The sequence below is a fragment of the Lontra canadensis genome, unplaced genomic scaffold, assembly GCF_010015895.1.
Source record: "Lontra canadensis isolate GAN:19392208 unplaced genomic scaffold, GSC_riverotter_1.0 scaffold111, whole genome shotgun sequence".
Taxonomy (NCBI): Eukaryota; Metazoa; Chordata; class Mammalia; order Carnivora; family Mustelidae; genus Lontra; species Lontra canadensis.
This window is the reverse complement of record NW_022631105.1, coordinates 389,204-407,186: the sequence shown is the minus strand read 5'-3', so window position 1 is coordinate 407,186 and position 17,983 is coordinate 389,204. Positions and strand designations below refer to the sequence as shown.

The window sequence follows — 17,983 nt, the reverse complement described above, 5'->3', positions numbered from 1 at the left end:
GAGCAGAGAGCCCGATGCGGGGCTCGATCCCAGGACCCTGGGATCATGACCTGAGCCGAAGGCAGCGGCTTTAACCCACTGAGCCACCCAGGTGCCCCAGAAGGTACAATACTTTTAAAGATGGGAAATTAAAGAAAAATGACTCACATGGCCCTCTAAGCCAACCAGCACCTGTGTAGCGGGAATGGGACAGAATCTGGGGAGAAGCCAACTGACACCACCGGACACAGCTTACCTCGTACACCTCGTTCCACTTCGGACTCAGGCTCTCTTTGATGACCTTGCTTTGGAAGATCTGGTTGCCGACCCGAATAACTCCATAGGGGTCTGATTTTCCCTTGACGAGTCCCTTAAGGTAAGTATCTTTCCCCTGAAGATCCTGAGCTTCAATAAAATGTATCCTTAGAACACCCTAGAAAGGAGGAGCACACGCAGACTGTTCCCTGGTTCCTCTGACACACGTGGAACCACGGCGGTGTGCTCACTGTCCTAAGAACAGGGTGGACACGCAACAACCTCAAGAGGGAGGGGAGACCCTCTTCTTGTGCAGCAAGAAAGGAAGTAAACATGGACTGTGGGCAGCAGTGCAGAGGGAAAACCAAAGCAGGGCAGGACGACAGTGTCCAAGCACCACACTCTTCCTCAGGAGACCACACCAGGGAGGAGAGTGAGGGGTGAGGCCCAGAGTGACAGTGTGCTCCAGTTCCGTATGACAGTACCTGAGACCACCATTACAGAATGGTTCAGACGTGTCACTAACAAGCCCTTGACAGGCACTCATTACTCCACTTTCTAGAATAATCCTATGAAATACAGGTGACCTTGGAACAAAACGGGTTTGAACTGCATGGATCCACTTACATAGAGATTTTTTTCGATACAGAACACTACTGTAAATGTATTTTCTCTTCCTTATAATTTTCTCAGTAACATTTTTTCCTCTCTAACTTACAGAATACAAACTATAGTATATAACATATAAAATATATGTTACTGGTTTATGTCACTGGTGTGGCATCTGGTCAACAGTAGGCTGTCAGTACTGAAGTTCTGGGGGAATCGAAAGTTAATACGCAGATGTTCTATTGTACAGGGGCCGGCGGCCCAATGCATGTGGTCAACTGCAGTGTCATTAAATTTACTTTATGGACAGGAAACCGAAACTTCGTAATACGTTCTACTCAGAGACTTTAAACAGTTTCCTTCTCCTAAAATGTTGTTTAACTGATAAAATAAAAGAAGTTCACTCACACTTCTTTCAAGGAGAACAATGGCGGTCAAGTTAGCACTGGGCAGCATTCTCTACAAATCCTTTAAAAATCACTGGGCAATAGTCTTGACCCAACTGGCTAGGAAGATACGCATTTTTACAGATAAAAACACTTTTAAAAACTGAGAGCATTTCCTGTTTACAGGAAATGTGTCTGAAGTTTAGATAATCTGGCAACATCTAAGCAGCGCGGGCTTTTAAAGCACACAAGGTTAAGCAGGTTGGATCTGGGCAGGCTCAGGTGCTCCCCACGCTCAGAGAGTAGGAAGCGTACATGGCAAAGGTGCACAAGGTTTTCCACATGGAAGAGAATTCTTGTGTTTTCAGAGATGAAAATCGTTAAGTTCAGGAAGAAAGTCATGCCTTTCTCATATGCACTGTCCCACTAAATCTGAAAGCCGACAATACAACTAGTTCAGGCACCAATAATCTGGGGTGTTGGAACTTCTAAAAAAACTTAAGAAAGCTCAGGCATCTTTGATTTGCGCACCGAGATCGAGCTCAACCACAGACAAGTAACAAGCACCAGGGAAAGTGGTCTACCTCCACTGCACCAAACCACCACCACCACGCCCAGTGAAACGGGACCAACTCAACATCTTCGGTTTGGTGAAAGCAGCTGTCCTGTGCATGTCAGCGTCCCACTCATTTGCAGATGCCACACCACAGGGGTGGCTGCTCCACCTCCAGGGAGCACAGGCTCAGTGGGAAGCAGGACCTGGTGGGAAAAGCTGTGAAAACGAGTACAAGCCAGCCCCCTCTGGAATGGAGTGGGGAGGCCGGCAGGGGCCGCGCTCGGGCTCCACCCCTCCACTGTCCCCTGCAGGCCTGGCAGGAAGAGAGGCATCTCCCGGTGGATGCTGCTTTACTCTCCCGGCGGGAGGAGGGATGGTTCCCTCCTGGCCTGGCAACAGCTCAGCCAACGAGAAGCCACTCCACTTCCCAGCTCCCAGTTCACACCAGCAGACTTTTAGCTCACAGCAGCCCCTCCTCCCAACACCCCCCTCCTCTGTGGAGGGGCCTCCTCTCCTTTGCTCCGCAGAATCCCCTACGGTTCTGCCACAGCTTAACTGTCCCAGAATGCAATTCTCTCCGTTCCCGAAGAAACCCATTTCTGCTGGTAACGTAACTGGCAGTTTTATGCTTTTATTTTACTGGGGAGGGAGTGAAGGAGTGGGGGGAAGAGAGACAGAGAGAGGGAGGTAGGTGGGGCAGAGGGGGAGAATCTTAAGCAGGCTGCTCACCCAGTAAGGAGCCTGTAAGTGGGCTTCAACCCCAGGAGCCGGAGGATCATGACCCAAGGTGAAATCGAGAGTCGGACGCCGCTTCATGTACTGAGCCACCCAGGGACCCCTGGGGGTTTTAAGGTTAATAGCTCTCCCTAACCGTGAAGGCCCATCCAGTCCAAGCACCTCTTCTCTGACCAGTGGAGGCAGTTCTACATCCTTGACCAGCAGATTCTCAGTCTTTGGTTGACGATATATGGTTTACTCAAGTGAAGGGGACTCCAGTATCTGTGACCTAACTCTGTGTGCTAGGCATCACCCCCAATTTACAGACGAAGAAACTGAGGTCCACTAATGCCAAGTAATAGCCCCAAAGCAAAGCTGTTGTTAGACCCCAGGGCTGTGACAGAGGTCCAGGCGCTACCCTTTCCATCCTGTCCGCGGCAGGTTCAACACCAGTACTGCTTCTGCCGTGGAGCTTACAATGTGACTCGAGAGGTAACCACACTCACTGCTGAGAGGAAACCTGTGCCAGTTGGGACACAAAGTGCCCGCCACTTAGACTAAGCTGTTACATTCGGAGCGTGCAAGCAGCACATGCCTCCTGAGAGAACTCCACTGTCACAGCGGTCCGTTAGGACTGGCAGTCCGATCTGCTGTAAGCACCTTGGACGTTCATGGGTGAGCTTTAAGAACGGCCCTGAAGCCTCTGTGACGCACACTGGCCAACGTCCTAAGAAGTGTACAGGACAAACGACCACATCGTGATCCATGTGGCGAGGTCACCGTTAAGAGAACCATGAGAAGTCACAACATCCAAGGACGTGAGACACGTCTCCGCATCTGAGTGCTGACGCGCTCAGGCGCACTTACCTTTGGTATAGGAAACCGCAACTGAGCTATCTGGACTTCACTGACGAGAGGAACGGTGATCCGATTGGGAAGCACCAGGTAGTTTGATATTATGTCCAGGATGATTGTATCCGACAGACCACTATCAGGTGGGCAGGAAAAAGAACAAACCAACAGGCCTATCAACGCTCGTTACCGCTTTAACAGCAAACTTACCACCAACACGACACAGCGCCCCACTTACAGGGTCGGAAGTGTCTGTCTTCTCGCAGACAGTATTTGGAACAGCAGTTCAATGCCTGCGCTACAACACGGCCGTGCTGACTGTTATGCGGGATACACAGAGAGCGCTGCGGCAGGTAGCTGCAGACACAGGGTAATACTCCGGCTACATCTCATAACATTCTAAATAACGTTTCATACGCTCCTGTGTGACTTCACCACTGACTTAGTATCAACCCAGACACGTTACTTGTTCTTCTTTTAGCATATTTCAAGCAGTCACAAAAGTGCAAAGAATACTATACAAACACCCACCACCCACTCCGTGTTTCTTACATTAAATTTCTCTCATTATTTTTGCACAGCTTCCAGTCGAGTAGAAGACTTTAGTTCATTCTCTCTTCACATTGTATTTATGTACTCGATACTGTAATAATTCTGAAATTCTATATAGTACTCACCGAGAACTCAGTAATATGAATAAAATTGTGGAGGATAAAGATACAAATGTACTTTTAATACATTTTTGCCTGTTCTGTGAGGTAAATGTGAGAACTAAGTAACATGTATGGGACAACGTTTTTGAAGGCATAAATGAAATTTCGCTGCTGTGGAAGAAGTTTTAACGGGAACTGGGAAGTTTTAAGAGAATCTTACTTCTTACTTATTTCTCAGATGTTAAAATTGTTAACAGATATACGTAAAGTAATTGTATGTATAAAAATACCCACCAGGACAGTGACAAGTCACCATCACTCAGTGCAGCTGAGCATTCACTCCAAGCTGGGTACCCAAATGCGACGACAAGGGAAGGGGTCTTACCTTAGGACTTCCCAGTCCAAGATGAAAAGAAGACCCCAAAACCCACAACCCCACAGATAAGACAGCCCTATTTATGAGTATGCCAGTGACTTGGACACTAACACTCTAGAGACAGAGAGGGTTCCAGCTGCCAGACACCGAAGATAACGCTCCTGAAGAGCGACGCGAGCTGGTGCTTCCGTTTAAGAGCAAACATATTCTCACTCTGCCACTCCCCTTCACCCACAAATACTGGTTTTGTTTATACTAAAAAATCTGCGGGAACAGAAAGCACTTTGGTGACGATATGCTTTCAAGAAGTCCTTACCTGCTGTGTAGGCCGACCACCTCACCACCCACCCAGCCAAGCAGACGGACAGGCCCGACACCCAAGAAAGCAGCAGAAGGCCCACCTTGGTGCCTCATCGCTGCTCACCTTTCGAACCTACTGTGTACACGCCCAGCCTCCCCCTGAGTTACCAGAGCTGCAGTGCTGCCCCTAATCGTTCTCTGGGGCAACCCTGGTTGCTGTCATGGTCTAAATGGCTCTTGGGTCTAGTCCTTTTTGTCCTTCGGCACTGCCTGCTTATCACCTTACTTGTGTTTCAACCATAATTCCCGACCCTTCTTGTACTTTCGCCACTCAGTTTAGGGTTCTTCACTGAAACACATAGGGACAGCCAAAACTGAGGGTCAAGTGCAGTAATCTGGGTATTACTGTTACTTTGTAATACTTTCCGATTCGTTTATTACCAGTGAGTACAGCCCGTACATGTTCACTTTGTAATGCCTGAGGCAAGACTTGCTAGGTTCACAGTTACCGAATACTCACTTTTATAACGTAAGACCTGCCGTAGCTGTGATCTGGTAGGAAGTCTTTGAGTGGGAAAGCACAGCTCAAGTTTTATGTTATATAGTTTATTACATGAAACTCACATACATATAAAGTGGTATATAAGTTCTACATAATTCTGTATAAATTATATATATCCTATACAAATATATAATTTTATGTAAAAGGGATGTTTTTGTAGATGCCTTTTACACCACAGCTTTGTTTACAACTGGTGCGTATTTCTAATATACATGACTACGTATTTTTAATGATACATAGAATTCTCTACTAAATATATCTTATATACTATATGTACAGAAATCTATATATAAAATGCTTAAAGCTATTACTATATAAAAGAACCTGTCATCATCATTAAACATTAGATAAAATTGAGTATTTACGTATCTCCACATATACAGACATATGTATGTAAGTACATATGTTCCCCTTTTACTTTCTTTTGTATTTTTATTTTTTAATAGGCTCTATGCCCAACATGGGGCTTGAACCAAAAACCCTAGATCAAGAGTTGCATGCTCTACTGGCTGAGCCACCCAGGTGCCCCCCTTATGTCTCTTTTGAATGAATGATCGGCAACCAACTCCCCCAGCAGGAGGCTTGCCAAAGGCAGCAGACGCCCTCGGGCTCACCCTGTGAGGAACTAGTGCAATGCTATTTACAGGGTAGCTGCCTGACAAGCCTGTGTTTATTTTAGTCCTCCCATTATATAAAAGGAGGAAAGTAGAACACATTTTTTAAAAAAAGATTCATTTATTTTAGAGATTGTGGTGGGGAGAGGGGGAGAGAGTCCTCCAGCAGGCTCCCCACTGAGCACGGAGCCTGATGCAGGGCTCAATCCCAGGACCCTAAGATCATGCCCCAAGCTGAAGCCAAGAGTCGGCCGCCTGACTGAGCCGCCCAGCTGGCCCACACACATTCTCCACCCCACACGGCAACAGGAATCTGCTGTTCTGCTGGCTAACCAGCGTCTGCTCCCACAGACCGACGTACTGGTGGAAGTCCTTTCTTCGGTTCTCTCACATCCCTGCCCTGGTCCCCCCGGTTCCTCCTCTAGGGGTGGGCAGGAGACCCAAGCGTGATCATGAGATCACAGGCCTGGTCCAAGGATGGGTGGACAAACAGAAGTCAGCCCTGCAGCTCTGGCTGGAACTAGCAGAAGAAGGTTCTTTCAAAAAACAAGAAGAAGAAGAAGAAGAAGAAGGAGGAGGAGGAGGAGGGGGAGGAGAAGGAGGTTCTTTTCAGACTGAAGTTGCTACGCACGAAGACTGGAAGCTGCTATGTCACGGCAAGGGCAGGCCTGACAACAAACCCACACAGGGAAAAGCGGGGTCAAGAGTGAGAGTGCGAGCCCTCAGGCCATCAACTGAACACCAACACCTGCCTGTGCCTGACTGCACCCCGACAGTGCTCCGGACGGCTCTGGGAACGAGCCACAGGAATGGGAGCTCTATTCACATCCACGCCATGGCACTAAGAACAGTGGTGGACTGGCTCATAGCAGGCACAATACCTATTTGTTGGATAAATGAATAAATTTTATTTATTTATTTGACAGAGATCACAAGTAGGCAGAGAGAGAGAGAGAGAGAGAGAGAGAGAGAAGCAGGCTCCCTGCTAAGCAGAGAGCCCAATGGGGGACTCGATCCCAGGACCCTGAGACCACGACCTGAGCCGAAGGCAGAGGCTTAACCCACTGAGCCACCCAGGTGCCCCTCATTTACTTTTTTTTTTTTTTTTTTAAAAATATTTTATTTATTTATTTGAGAGAGAGAGAGAGACAGTGAGAGAGAGCATGAGCGAGGAGAAGGTCAGAGGGAGAAGCAGACTCCCCGTGGAGCTGGGAGCCTGATGCGGGACTCGATCCCGGGACTCCAGGATCATGACCTGAGCTGAAGGCAGTCGCTTAACCAACTGAGCCACCCAGGCGCCCCCTCATTTACTTTTTTAAAGTTTATTTATCTAAGCAATCTCCCCACTCATTGCGGGTCTTGAATCCAAGACCAAGAGTCGCACACTCCTCCCACTGAGACAGCCACACCCCCATTTGTGTATTCACTTTTCTACTTTAGGCCACTCACACTGGGCTGCTGCTTGCCACCAAGTGTCCTAATGAACACTTAACAATTCTGTAAGCTGTCCTTTCCGTGTAAAGACCTTTTAAAGATAACAGAACTTTCAGTATCATTAAACCACAGTACCCAAAAAAGATTTGGTTAGGACTATGCCTCACTTTATTAAAGTCCTTAATTTTCCCTGATAAACAACATAAAGTTCTTTCTAATGGCCATTGTAGGGGCATAAACACACACACAGGAATAGAAAAAAACAGACCAATTTAATTTCTGAGCTATTTTAGAAAAAAAAAAAAAAAATCCAGATTAGGAAAGTTATCTACTAGGAACACGTGTAACTGTATTTCAACCTTCAACTACAAGTGTACGTAGCAAAGGCAGGTTCCAGAATAGCCTGCTGGACAGCAGCTAAGAGGTCCGTCGCCAACAGTCACCTCCCATCAGTGGAGACAGATGGCTGTGACCTGGGGAAGACTCTGCTTTTCCTTATAGGAGGGATGTGCCGCTCACGGTGTCAAAAGCTCACTACAGGCCAGTCTCCTCAGGATTTAGATGCGAGAGTGCGAAGGGACCCCCAGTGACGTGAGGCAGAAACCCCAGGTTTCTCAGCTCTCGCACCCAGACCCTGGGGTGACCCTACACATTCCTAAGTCCAATACCTACATCAGCCCCTCTGTGGAGCATGGGAGATATGGGAGTCAGTAGCACAACCTGAAAAGAACCCAAAGGGCTAGTTCTTTTTTTTTTTTTTTTTAATTTTTTTAACACAGTTATTTTCTTTTTCTAAAGATTTATTTATTTGACAGAGACAGAGAGAGAGAGAGATCACAAGTAGGGAGGGAGGCAGGCAGAGAGAGAGGGGGAAGCAGGCTCCCCACTGAGCAGAGAGCCTATGTGGGGCTCCATACCAGAACCCTGGGATCATGACCTGAGCCAAAGGCAGAGGCTTAACCCACTGAGCCACCCAGGTGCCCCCAAAGGGCTAGTTCTGAAATATATATTCATTTTTAAAGTTTTATTTTTCTGAGAAAATAAGAAAAACCAAACTTAAAAATTAACTTGCAGAATATTAAAAGGCTGCTACTTTTCTAAAACACCAAAGCTTGAGGCAACTGACTGGCTCAGTCGGTAGAGCACATGACTCTTGATTTCAGGGTCATGAGTTCAAGCACCACATTGGGCATGGAGCCTACTTAAAAAAAAGCCTATTTAAGAAAAAAAAAATTAAAAAGTTAGAAAGAAAACACCAAAGCTGGAAAAATGCTTCATGATGAATGAAAAGTAAAATGAAGGGTAAGTGACCCGCCTAATACCCTCACCCACTCTACTTCTGCTCATGTGGTCCCAGGATCTCAGATGCAGTTAAGAAAATGGAGCCCAGCCAGTCTCCCCACCTGAGCCACACGTGAGAGCCTGCTGAGGCAGGGATTCTACCTGGTAGACAGTGGCCTTACCCATTCTGAGTTGTTTTCATGACACTAGAAATGCACATTACACCATCAACAAGCTAACCATAGGACATGACAACATACTTACTTTAATCCAGGGATATCGAGAAGATTAGTCAGTCCTGTCCAGTTAATTTCTATAAGCTGTTTTAAAAAAAGGGCAAAAATATTAAGTTTCCAAATTATTTCCAATTATTAAATCAAATCATACAGGTTTCTTTATAAGCAAAATGCATTAGTTCATAATATTGTCTTGCTTTTCACTGGAAAATATCAAAGTCATTGTCCTTTGTTCATAAATGGAGAACTCTTTTTCTGTGTTGTTTTTGATAGTATCCATTTCCTCTGGTAAAATAAAATAATTTATATACCTTTCCTATTGATGGACACTTAAGATTAACTGAATGCAAACCAGCATTCAAAAGTGAAAGTTTTGGTCAAAAGATTTTTTTTTTTTCTTTTAAATTTCTCACAGATTCTTACTTTGGGGGTGCCTGGGTGGCTCAGTCAGGTGAGTATCTTACTTTGGCTCAGGTCATGATCTCAGAGTCCTGGGATCGAACCCTGTGTTGGTTAGTGGGGGTGTCCCTGCTCAGTGGGTGGTCTGCTTATCCCTCTCCCTCTGCCCCAGGTGCCCCTGCTTGTGCTTTTTATTTTGAAGTTTTTTTTTTTTTTTAAATTTATTCATTTGATTCAGAGAGATACAGAGAGACAGCATGAGCAGGGGGAGAGGCAGAGGGAGAAGCAGACTCCCCGCTGAGCCGGGAGTCCGACATGGGGCTCGATCCCAAGACCCTGGGATCATGACCCCAGCCAAAGGCAGACACCTAACCGTTTGAGATACCCAGGTGCTCCTCTCTCTCTCAAATAAAAAAAAAATCTTTAAAAGTAAAAAAAGTTTTTTATTATATTTTTTAAAGAGTTTATCTATTTGAGAGAGTGCATGCCTCTGTGTATGAGGGGGTAGAGGGAGAGAATGAATCTGAAGCAGACTCTGGGCTGAGCCTAGAGCCCAATGTGGGGCTCAATCCGATCCCACGACCCTGATATCATGACCTGAGCCGAAATCAAGAGTAAGATGTTAAACTGACTGAGCCACCCAGGTGTCCCTAAAGATTTTTATTTTTTTAAAGTAAGCTCTACACCTGACATGGGGCTCGAACCCACAGCTATGAGATCAAGAGTCGCATGCCCCACTGAATGAGCCAGCCAGGCACCCCTTATATGTTTATTTTTTATGTTCACAGATGCTACCCAATTGCCCCCCAAAATAATCTCCTGCACTGATTTATATATATTCCCACCCTAAATATATTAAATGTCCTTTCTTTATACTTCCCCCCACCAAAACACAGAGTAAAAATCAGTCTGGTAGGTTAAAAATGGGACTTTATCCCTGTCTCAATTTACATTTTCCTGGCATCAGTGGAACATTTTCTATCTACTCAGTCAACATCTACATTTTATTTGCTCAATTTTCTAGTGGGTATTTGGGTATTTACTTAGACTAATTCCTACATAGTTGGCTAATATAAGATTCCATTTAGTGGATGCAGGCAGGTTAAAAAAAAAAAGCTTGATTGGAAAAACTGCTTTCTTATCAAAGTGCATATTATACATAATAAAATTATCTGTGCTTTATATTTGTAGAAGAAATGCTGCGTGACACTGCATGATCTCAATCACCCACACAGTCGCAGGAATGAAACTGCTCAAATCCCCTGGGAAGTGTATAGTTATGAATAAACACAAACTGGAAAGTTAAGATTCTTTTGGATAGGCCAAAACTAAAAAAAAAAATTTTTTTTAAGGAAGTCCTAAAAGACTAAGATTTTTCAGAAAAAGAGAAAGGAAGTATAAATTTATTGCAAATATCAGTACAAACTCCTATTGGTGCCCCTGTACCCCGCCCCCCCGCCAATAGGTGTAGAAGCAACGGCAATCTGGGGCAACCAGTGCCGGCCAGCGCGCCGACCATGATCTCTGAACACATCTTCCAAGGGACTGTGAAGAAACAGATAGTCCAGGACTGGGGCAAAAACTGTTACGATAGCCTGGGGGATCTTACTGAATCAGAAAGCTCGGGAAACACTCAGAGATGAATGAGAGGTCCTATCAAGGTGGGCCCCCTGGAAAGGACTTGAACTAGGGATGATCAGCTTATTCTCAGGACCCCGGTCAAAGTGAGGAGACACAGTTAAAGACTACCCAAGTTCAGAGAAACCAAACACCAGGGAGGCAGGAACAGGGTTCAGCTGGGTTTGAGAAGAGATGTGAATGCAAAAAAGAAGCTCCCAGGGAAGGGACTTGTTGGAAGCCCTGAAGGAGCTGGCCTGTCCCTGAGCAAGGGGAGGCGGGGACAGAGAGAGTCCAGAGCCATGGAGGGGTGAGAACAGGGACAGAGACCTATGTGTGAGCCAGTGTGTGTGAGAGTATGTGTGAGGGCAAGTGTGAGAAAGTGAGCACGTGTGAGAATGAACCAGAGAACGATGTGTAAGAGGAGGATGTGTGAGAATGAACGTGGGAAAATGAGCGTGGAGTGTCAACACACGTTGAGAATGAGTGTACCTGAGAACGACTGTGAGTGTGACAGCACACGTGAGAATGAGCGTGTGTGCGAGGGTTAGAAAGTGAGCACACAGAGGGGGAAGCCACAAGAGGGCTGGGAGCAAGGCAGTGCTTGAGAAAAGCAACTAAAATTAGTGTCCCGTCACCACCCCAACTACTGCACTGGGACCACTGAGATCTCTGGGAAAAATTGAAGAGACAGACATTTCCCAACCTCCTCTCTGGGCTGCTGCAGCTCTCCCAGGAGAAATGGAATCAGCAGTGGTGTTCCACTTCCACTGGAACACCATGCATCTGTGTATTCCATGAAAACCACGGACACACCTTGCTCCTCTCTGCCCGTCCTTGAACACACGGTCTGATGGGTGCCGTGAAACGTGTGCTCAGCTGTTTATTTCAGCGCTCACTCCGTGCCAGGAGTTCCAGGTGCGCTGAACTGTATGGTACAGACCATGAGTCACCGGGAAATCTGCTAAAGATACAGACCAGTGGAGGGGCACCTGGGTGGCTCAGCTGGTTAGGTGACTGCCTTTGGCTCAGGTCATGATCCCAGGGGTCTGGGATCAAGCCCCATGTTGGGCTCCTTGCTCAGCAGAGAACCTGCTTCTCCTTCTCCCTCTGCTTGCTACTCTGCCTGCTTCTGCTCTTTCTCTATCAAATAAATAAATAAAATTAAAACAAAACAAAACAAAAGAGCAACAAACTAACCTAAAGTTAGTTTGGCTCCCACCCTTCTCCAGAGTTTTTCATTTAGTCAATTTTCCCTGGTGGTAGCCGCCAAGAAACTCTTAGGATTTCCAACTTCCACCTGGGATGCAGAAAACTGGAAAGAGCATCACAAATGCAGAGGAAGAGCTGAGGTGACAGGGCCACCGGCCTGAAACCCTTACTCAGAGCAGCTCTCAGGGCAACTGAGAGGTTCCAGCTAAATCCTAACCGCTAAAGGCCAGGTGCCAGTGACACAGAGAAAGCCCTGTGAAATCCAAACACAGGCCATCTGCAACCCACTAGGTGGGCTCAAGAGTGTGGGTGTGCTATAGAGACGAGGGAAAACCCTTCTGCAGGGGTGAGGTCAGGGATGGAGCAGCTGCGGCTAGAAAGACCCAAACTCCACCTTCCACAGTAAGGAAGAGAAGCCACTAGGAAAAGGGACATATAGTTAAGGCTCATTGCGGATGGGGAGAGGAGAAGAAAATAGCCTCTGTCTGAGGAGAGTAGGACACCGTCCCAGCCCTGACTGTTAGAAATCCTGTATTACAGGAGGGAGGTGTACAGACTAACTCCTGTATTAAGACCTACCAAAGACACAAGCACAAGGAGAAGGCAAGGTCACTAGAAAGGGTGCCAGCCATGGGGACCCTGGGTAGCTCAGTTGTTAAGCATCTGCCTTCGGTTCAGATCATGATCCCACGGTCCTAGGATCGAGCCCTGAATCGGGCTTCCTGTTCAGCAGGAAGCCTGCTTCTCCCACTCCCCTGCTTGTGTCCCCTCTCTCGCTGTCTCTGTCAAATAACTAAATAACATCTTTAAAAAAAAAAAAAAGAAGGCACTAGCTCTGAAACCCAGTACGGGCCAAAGCAGTAGGGAGCTCCCTGTTTCAACTACTCGGGGAAGGGCAAGACTATCCAGAATAATGAAAGCTATCAAACCACAGATCCAGGACACTCTGAGAGCACCCGGAAGGATAAATACCCTCAAAGTTCCCAGGTTGACCTGAGGTGTAGTTTAAGTCTGGGACCCTCTCCAGTCCGGTAGACTCTGGTGGACCTGTCTGCCCAGCCCGGCCTCTCCACCTCGCTCCTGCCATCTACACAGGGTTGTAGGAATTGGCTCCCAGGAGCCTGATCCAAACACTGCAACCTTCCTCCTTCCTGCTAGTCTAGGCACCTGGATCCGGCACCGCAGAAACAAGGAAGGGAAAGCAGGAAGGTGCACTGCCTCTTGAGTGCACTGGCAGCCCTGTTTCTGGCGTGTGGACTAGACGACCAGAGGAAGCGGTCTCACAGGGAAGAGAGAATGGAGCAATCTGGCATGGGTGAGAGACAGCCACAAAGGCTTCAAGTTCTGCATTCCAGTGGTTTTATGAGAGAACAATACATGCTATTTTCATTTGGCTAAAGCCTTTCCTTTTCCCTTCCTTTGATTAAGGTGTCGCAGTTGCTGGACTTGCAGCTAACAGGACTCAAGCTCTTCTCATAGTCACTGTAAAAGGAAGATACTTGCCTTTCTCCATCTGTAAAAATGAAATCTGTGGTTCAAAGACTCTCCTAGCTGGGAGGACCCTCTTAGGACAAACAGACTGTGGGCACACCCAAGATCATCTCCGGAGTAAATTCTGGAAGATGGATTTACTTGAGGCTAATCTGTGCTCTTGGAATAACCCAACAAAGAACTGGGGATTCTGAAACACCTCTGAGTGCATGCCAGAGGCAGTTTCAGTAACGGTCAGGTTAGTGTAAGTGAACGGCCAGTTCCCTGTGACATGGCCAAAGGGAGACACTGGCTTTTCTGGCTCCTACCAGAACCTTCACCCAAGTTTTTGTGTTTACCAAAACTTGACTTCTGGTATTAAGACCCACCAGAATGCTAAACCTATGTACAGGAAAACACTTAATTTCTTTAAAATCTGAGGACTTACCATGAACTAGGAATCTACTGTTTTATACCTATTAACATTTAGTGCTGTGAGGCAGTAGTCCCCGTGTCACAGATGGGGAGACGCCCACTGACATGCGGTCCCTGTGTTACAGATGGGGAGACCTGGGCTCCGGAGGATTAAACAAGCTGTTCAAGGCATACGGTCAGAAGAGAAAAACCAGGTGTGGAAGACCAGGCTGGAAAACCCAAGTCTGTCACTTAACCATTACACATACCACTTTCACTATACAAACTCTGAAAGTTTGTCACTTTAGAAATTCTTAGTTGTTGTTTTTTTAAACAAGTAGCACATTATCAAAAATAACTAAAACAAACGAACAAGAATAAAAATGTGCAAAGGTTTCAAAAGAGTCTCTGGCAGTATTCTCCTAAATCATCTGGATAGCCAAAACCCCCAAATCTTTGTAGCTGTATTTTTCCTTAGGGTGAGGAAGAATTACTTGGCAACCAGAAGCGAGTTCTGTTCTCATATTTTCCAGTCAAAAATAACTGGGGAAAAAAAAATTCCCTTCTCTCCAAAGTGTATGTTTGGCAACTTTTCTCACCATATAAGGAAATGAATGATCCTGAACTTTTCACAGCCTCATCCATTTCTGACACTAACTTTGTTTGGAAGTTACATTACAATTTTTTAAAAAGGATTTTATTTATTTGACAGAGACTTGAGAGAGGGAAAGCAAGTCGGGGGAGGGCACAGGGAAGAGGGAGAAGCAGGCTTTCCACTGAGCAGGGAGCATGATGCGGGGGCTCGATCCCAGGACCCTGGAACCATGACCTGAGCTGAAGGGAGATGCCTAACGACTGAGTCACCCAGGCGCCCATTATTTTTAAAGTAAATATACCTATGGAAGATCCAACGTAAGGAAGAGCACTACTAAGTACTGAGGGAGATTTAAAGATTTGGATTTCATTATTTTCTGAACTGAAAAAAGGTCTTTAGTAGTTAAAAATTCCTGTAAATCAAAAATACTTAGCTATCTACTAAACAGTAGTTTTTTATACTCATTAATGAAGGAAGTTTCTTAACCATATAATGGCTTTTAAACAGCTGGTATGTGGAAAAAGAAACATGAATTTTATATCGTTTATGGAACTCTTCATTTCTCAAAATTTTAATAAATTAAATTTTAACACAGAGATTCCTTAATTCCTTTAATTTTAGTGTTTTATGTAGTCAAAACACATTCAAAATAAGCCTGTTATTTAAGAAATAAGAAGCAAATCAGAGTGGTACTTTTGGTGGTAAGGAAATGGAGACACTTAAATTCTTGCGTTTTTACACAGAAAAAATGCCATTTGTACTTTGGTCTAAAATAAACACGTATTTTTAAAAAACCCAACAATAATAGTTTGCATTAAGTTCTTTACGAAACTATAAAAATTAATATTCCTGTTTAAACGATACATACTGTTAATGACAACTCCAAAAAGGACTCACAGAAGTTATAAAAATGGTGAATCACGGAAAGGTAACCAAGAAACCGGTCAATTCCTCCATCGGACACTCACTGAACTGCACGGAGACGGGCATGGCTGTGGCTTTCAACAAGCTCACGAGCAGTGCGCCACAGCGCACAGGACAGGAGGGCAGCAGGGGAACAAGGGCAAGAGCGGACTGCCTGTGTCTTTGGAAGGGATTACACAAAGGGACAGAAACAGTGTTCTGGGAGTAGGGAACAACAAAGGGAGGAGAGGCGAGACGACGGGGGCCAGTACCGTCCTTGGATTATGCTTCCTCCCTGTGGCTGGAAATGGGGACGCTCACCAGGGGCAGTGCCAGGAAACGAGGCTGGAGAGAGACCCCACCTAGACCATGAGGGCTGTCTGCCAGGGAGAGATGCTCCCGAGTGGGTCAGTTCGCACCTTGGGAAGCGGACCCTAGTGGTCAAGTGCATGGAGGACAGAGCCAAGGCAGGAAGCCAGTCAGAGGCTGCAGGAGTCCACATGAGGAGGATCCCTGTGGGGAAGGCGCCACCTAGGTGAGGGGGAGGAGCTTCAGGAAGAGTCAAAGGGAGGAGAGGGGCTGAGAGGAGGGGTCACTTAGGCAGGAACGACATTTTTGCTGTCTTATTTTGAGCTCATAATGACTAGTAAGTACTGGCTACTTGTAATAAAATGTGGGATATACATGTATCTCTTCCACATATGTGCGTGTGGGGTATACACGCCAACAACGTGAAGTGATGATTACTACGGTTTATACAATGTCAGTAGGTGTGTCTGGGTGGGGCAGTCAGTCATGAGTTCAAGCCCCACACTGGGCTCCACATTTGGTGTAGTGTACTTGAAGAAAAAACAAACAAACAAACAAACAAAACAAACAAAAAACCCCCGAAAAAAACCATAGTTCAATCCAAACCAAACCAAACCAAAAACCTTAATGCCTTAAAAATCATCTACTGTGTAGTTCATTAAACATACCACAACAGAAAGGCTCTGCTTGTCAATGATGGCAACCTTTGTTGGCGGGGTTGCAAGATTTACGACAGCAACTTTGTCAGCTTGGGCTCCCAGACTGACTGGTTTTGTGACTTGAACAAATCAGAGATGAAGCTCTCCGTTGAAAGCATAAAGAAGTATAAAAACACTCAAAGGATTCATGTATCAGAAAAGGGAACTGTGAGAGGAGGACGCTTCTCTACATCTTTGTCAGTTAATGAGAACATGAAATTAATGTTGACTTACTGGTTTCCTGAGGAAGAAGATAGACAAGGCTCCCACTAGGGGCATGTCTCCAATCAACGGTTCCAGGATCACCCGCATTGTACCATGAATCTAAATTCAAATGGGAAACCAAAACATGTCACAGAAGACAATTCCACAGGCCATTTACTGATGCAAGAAGGAGGATACATGATCATCTTAGTGACTTCTCAGCATCTGACTTCATGTTTCTCTCAAGTATAACCTACAAATAGAAAACTTAACTTCAAAGAAATTCTGAGTTAATAAAAACTTGACTTTTTTTTTTGAATGGAGCATAGAGATTTTTAGAAGACTATGAAACTTTTAAAACCTTACCTGTATACTTTGCACACCAGCTCTACAAAAATACCGCTTGATCTCCAAGTCAATCTCACAGTTTCCTACAAAACTAGCAGAGAAAGTTCTGTATTACTGTCTCTTAATCATCACAGACCTGCAAGGCATATAATCTGAGTAAAATGACAGCAAAACAACCAAAACCAGCCTGCACTGTAACGTGAGGCCCATGTCTGAGTGTTTACTGCCCAGACCACAGATGTCCCTGCTAGCAGAGTTGACGTGGCCACACCAATTACACAGGTCACTTCCCAACCTGCGACTTCTGGATCTGTCTCCTGCTGGAGTACAGTTTTCATCTGTTTCTCAAACAACTGTGTTTGTTTAAAACATTAAAAAAAAAAGCTTAGATTATGTCTCGCCAGAAGTTAATTTCGCACCCATGCTCCCTGGTCATGAGACAACTAACAGCAGTGCTCCAGGGCTCTGTGACATCAAAGGTTAGAAGTGACGTGTCTTTTCGGGGAACCAATTTTACTCTGTGATTAAGTCATTTCAATCACTAGTACGAAACCAACAAATGAAACAAGAATCAGTACGACGCTGAATGTCAGGCTTGCGTCTACTCTTAATGTGAGCTCAAAACATCATCTATGTTCTGAGAGGGATCTCTGTGACCCGACTCCCACCCTCGGAAGCAGCACGTCATGCTCCAGCCCGGGCACATCTGGGGCCAGTGTGACGGAGGCTGGAAAGCACACAAGTACAACACTAATGAAAGGCATCTGGGAAGAATTCTTCCAAAATTTATGTCCTGGCGTTCGAGCCAGCACCTGTAGGTTCTTCTCACTGTGCACAATGCTGGATCCAGCTGGCAAAATCACCTATTAAAAAACCATCTCAAAACTTTCCTCTTCTTCACCCTAAGACCTGATCATTGTATTTCCTAATATCTGCCTTCCCCGTCTCTACCACCAATAACCTAAAGTCGCAGTCTAGAACACACAGAAAGGAGAATGCAGATT

At 45.7% G+C, this 17,983-nt stretch overlaps 1 protein-coding gene across 3 annotated transcripts in view; it reads right to left on the bottom strand.

Annotated features, from left to right (window-relative positions):
* Positions 1 to 17,983, bottom strand: part of ESYT2 (extended synaptotagmin 2) — a 76,913-nt gene that overhangs the window by 25,529 nt on the left and 33,401 nt on the right. For all 3 annotated transcript variants that reach the window (XM_032840261.1, XM_032840262.1, XM_032840263.1), the window contains exons 5-9: positions 16,998 to 17,070; positions 16,662 to 16,751; positions 8,839 to 8,894; positions 3,370 to 3,490; positions 236 to 412 (exon numbers count right to left, since the gene is read on the bottom strand). In XM_032840261.1, the coding sequence (XP_032696152.1) occupies positions 236 to 412; positions 3,370 to 3,490; positions 8,839 to 8,894; positions 16,662 to 16,751; positions 16,998 to 17,070 (517 nt within the window). The remainder of the gene's footprint in view (positions 1 to 235; positions 413 to 3,369; positions 3,491 to 8,838; positions 8,895 to 16,661; positions 16,752 to 16,997; positions 17,071 to 17,983) is intronic.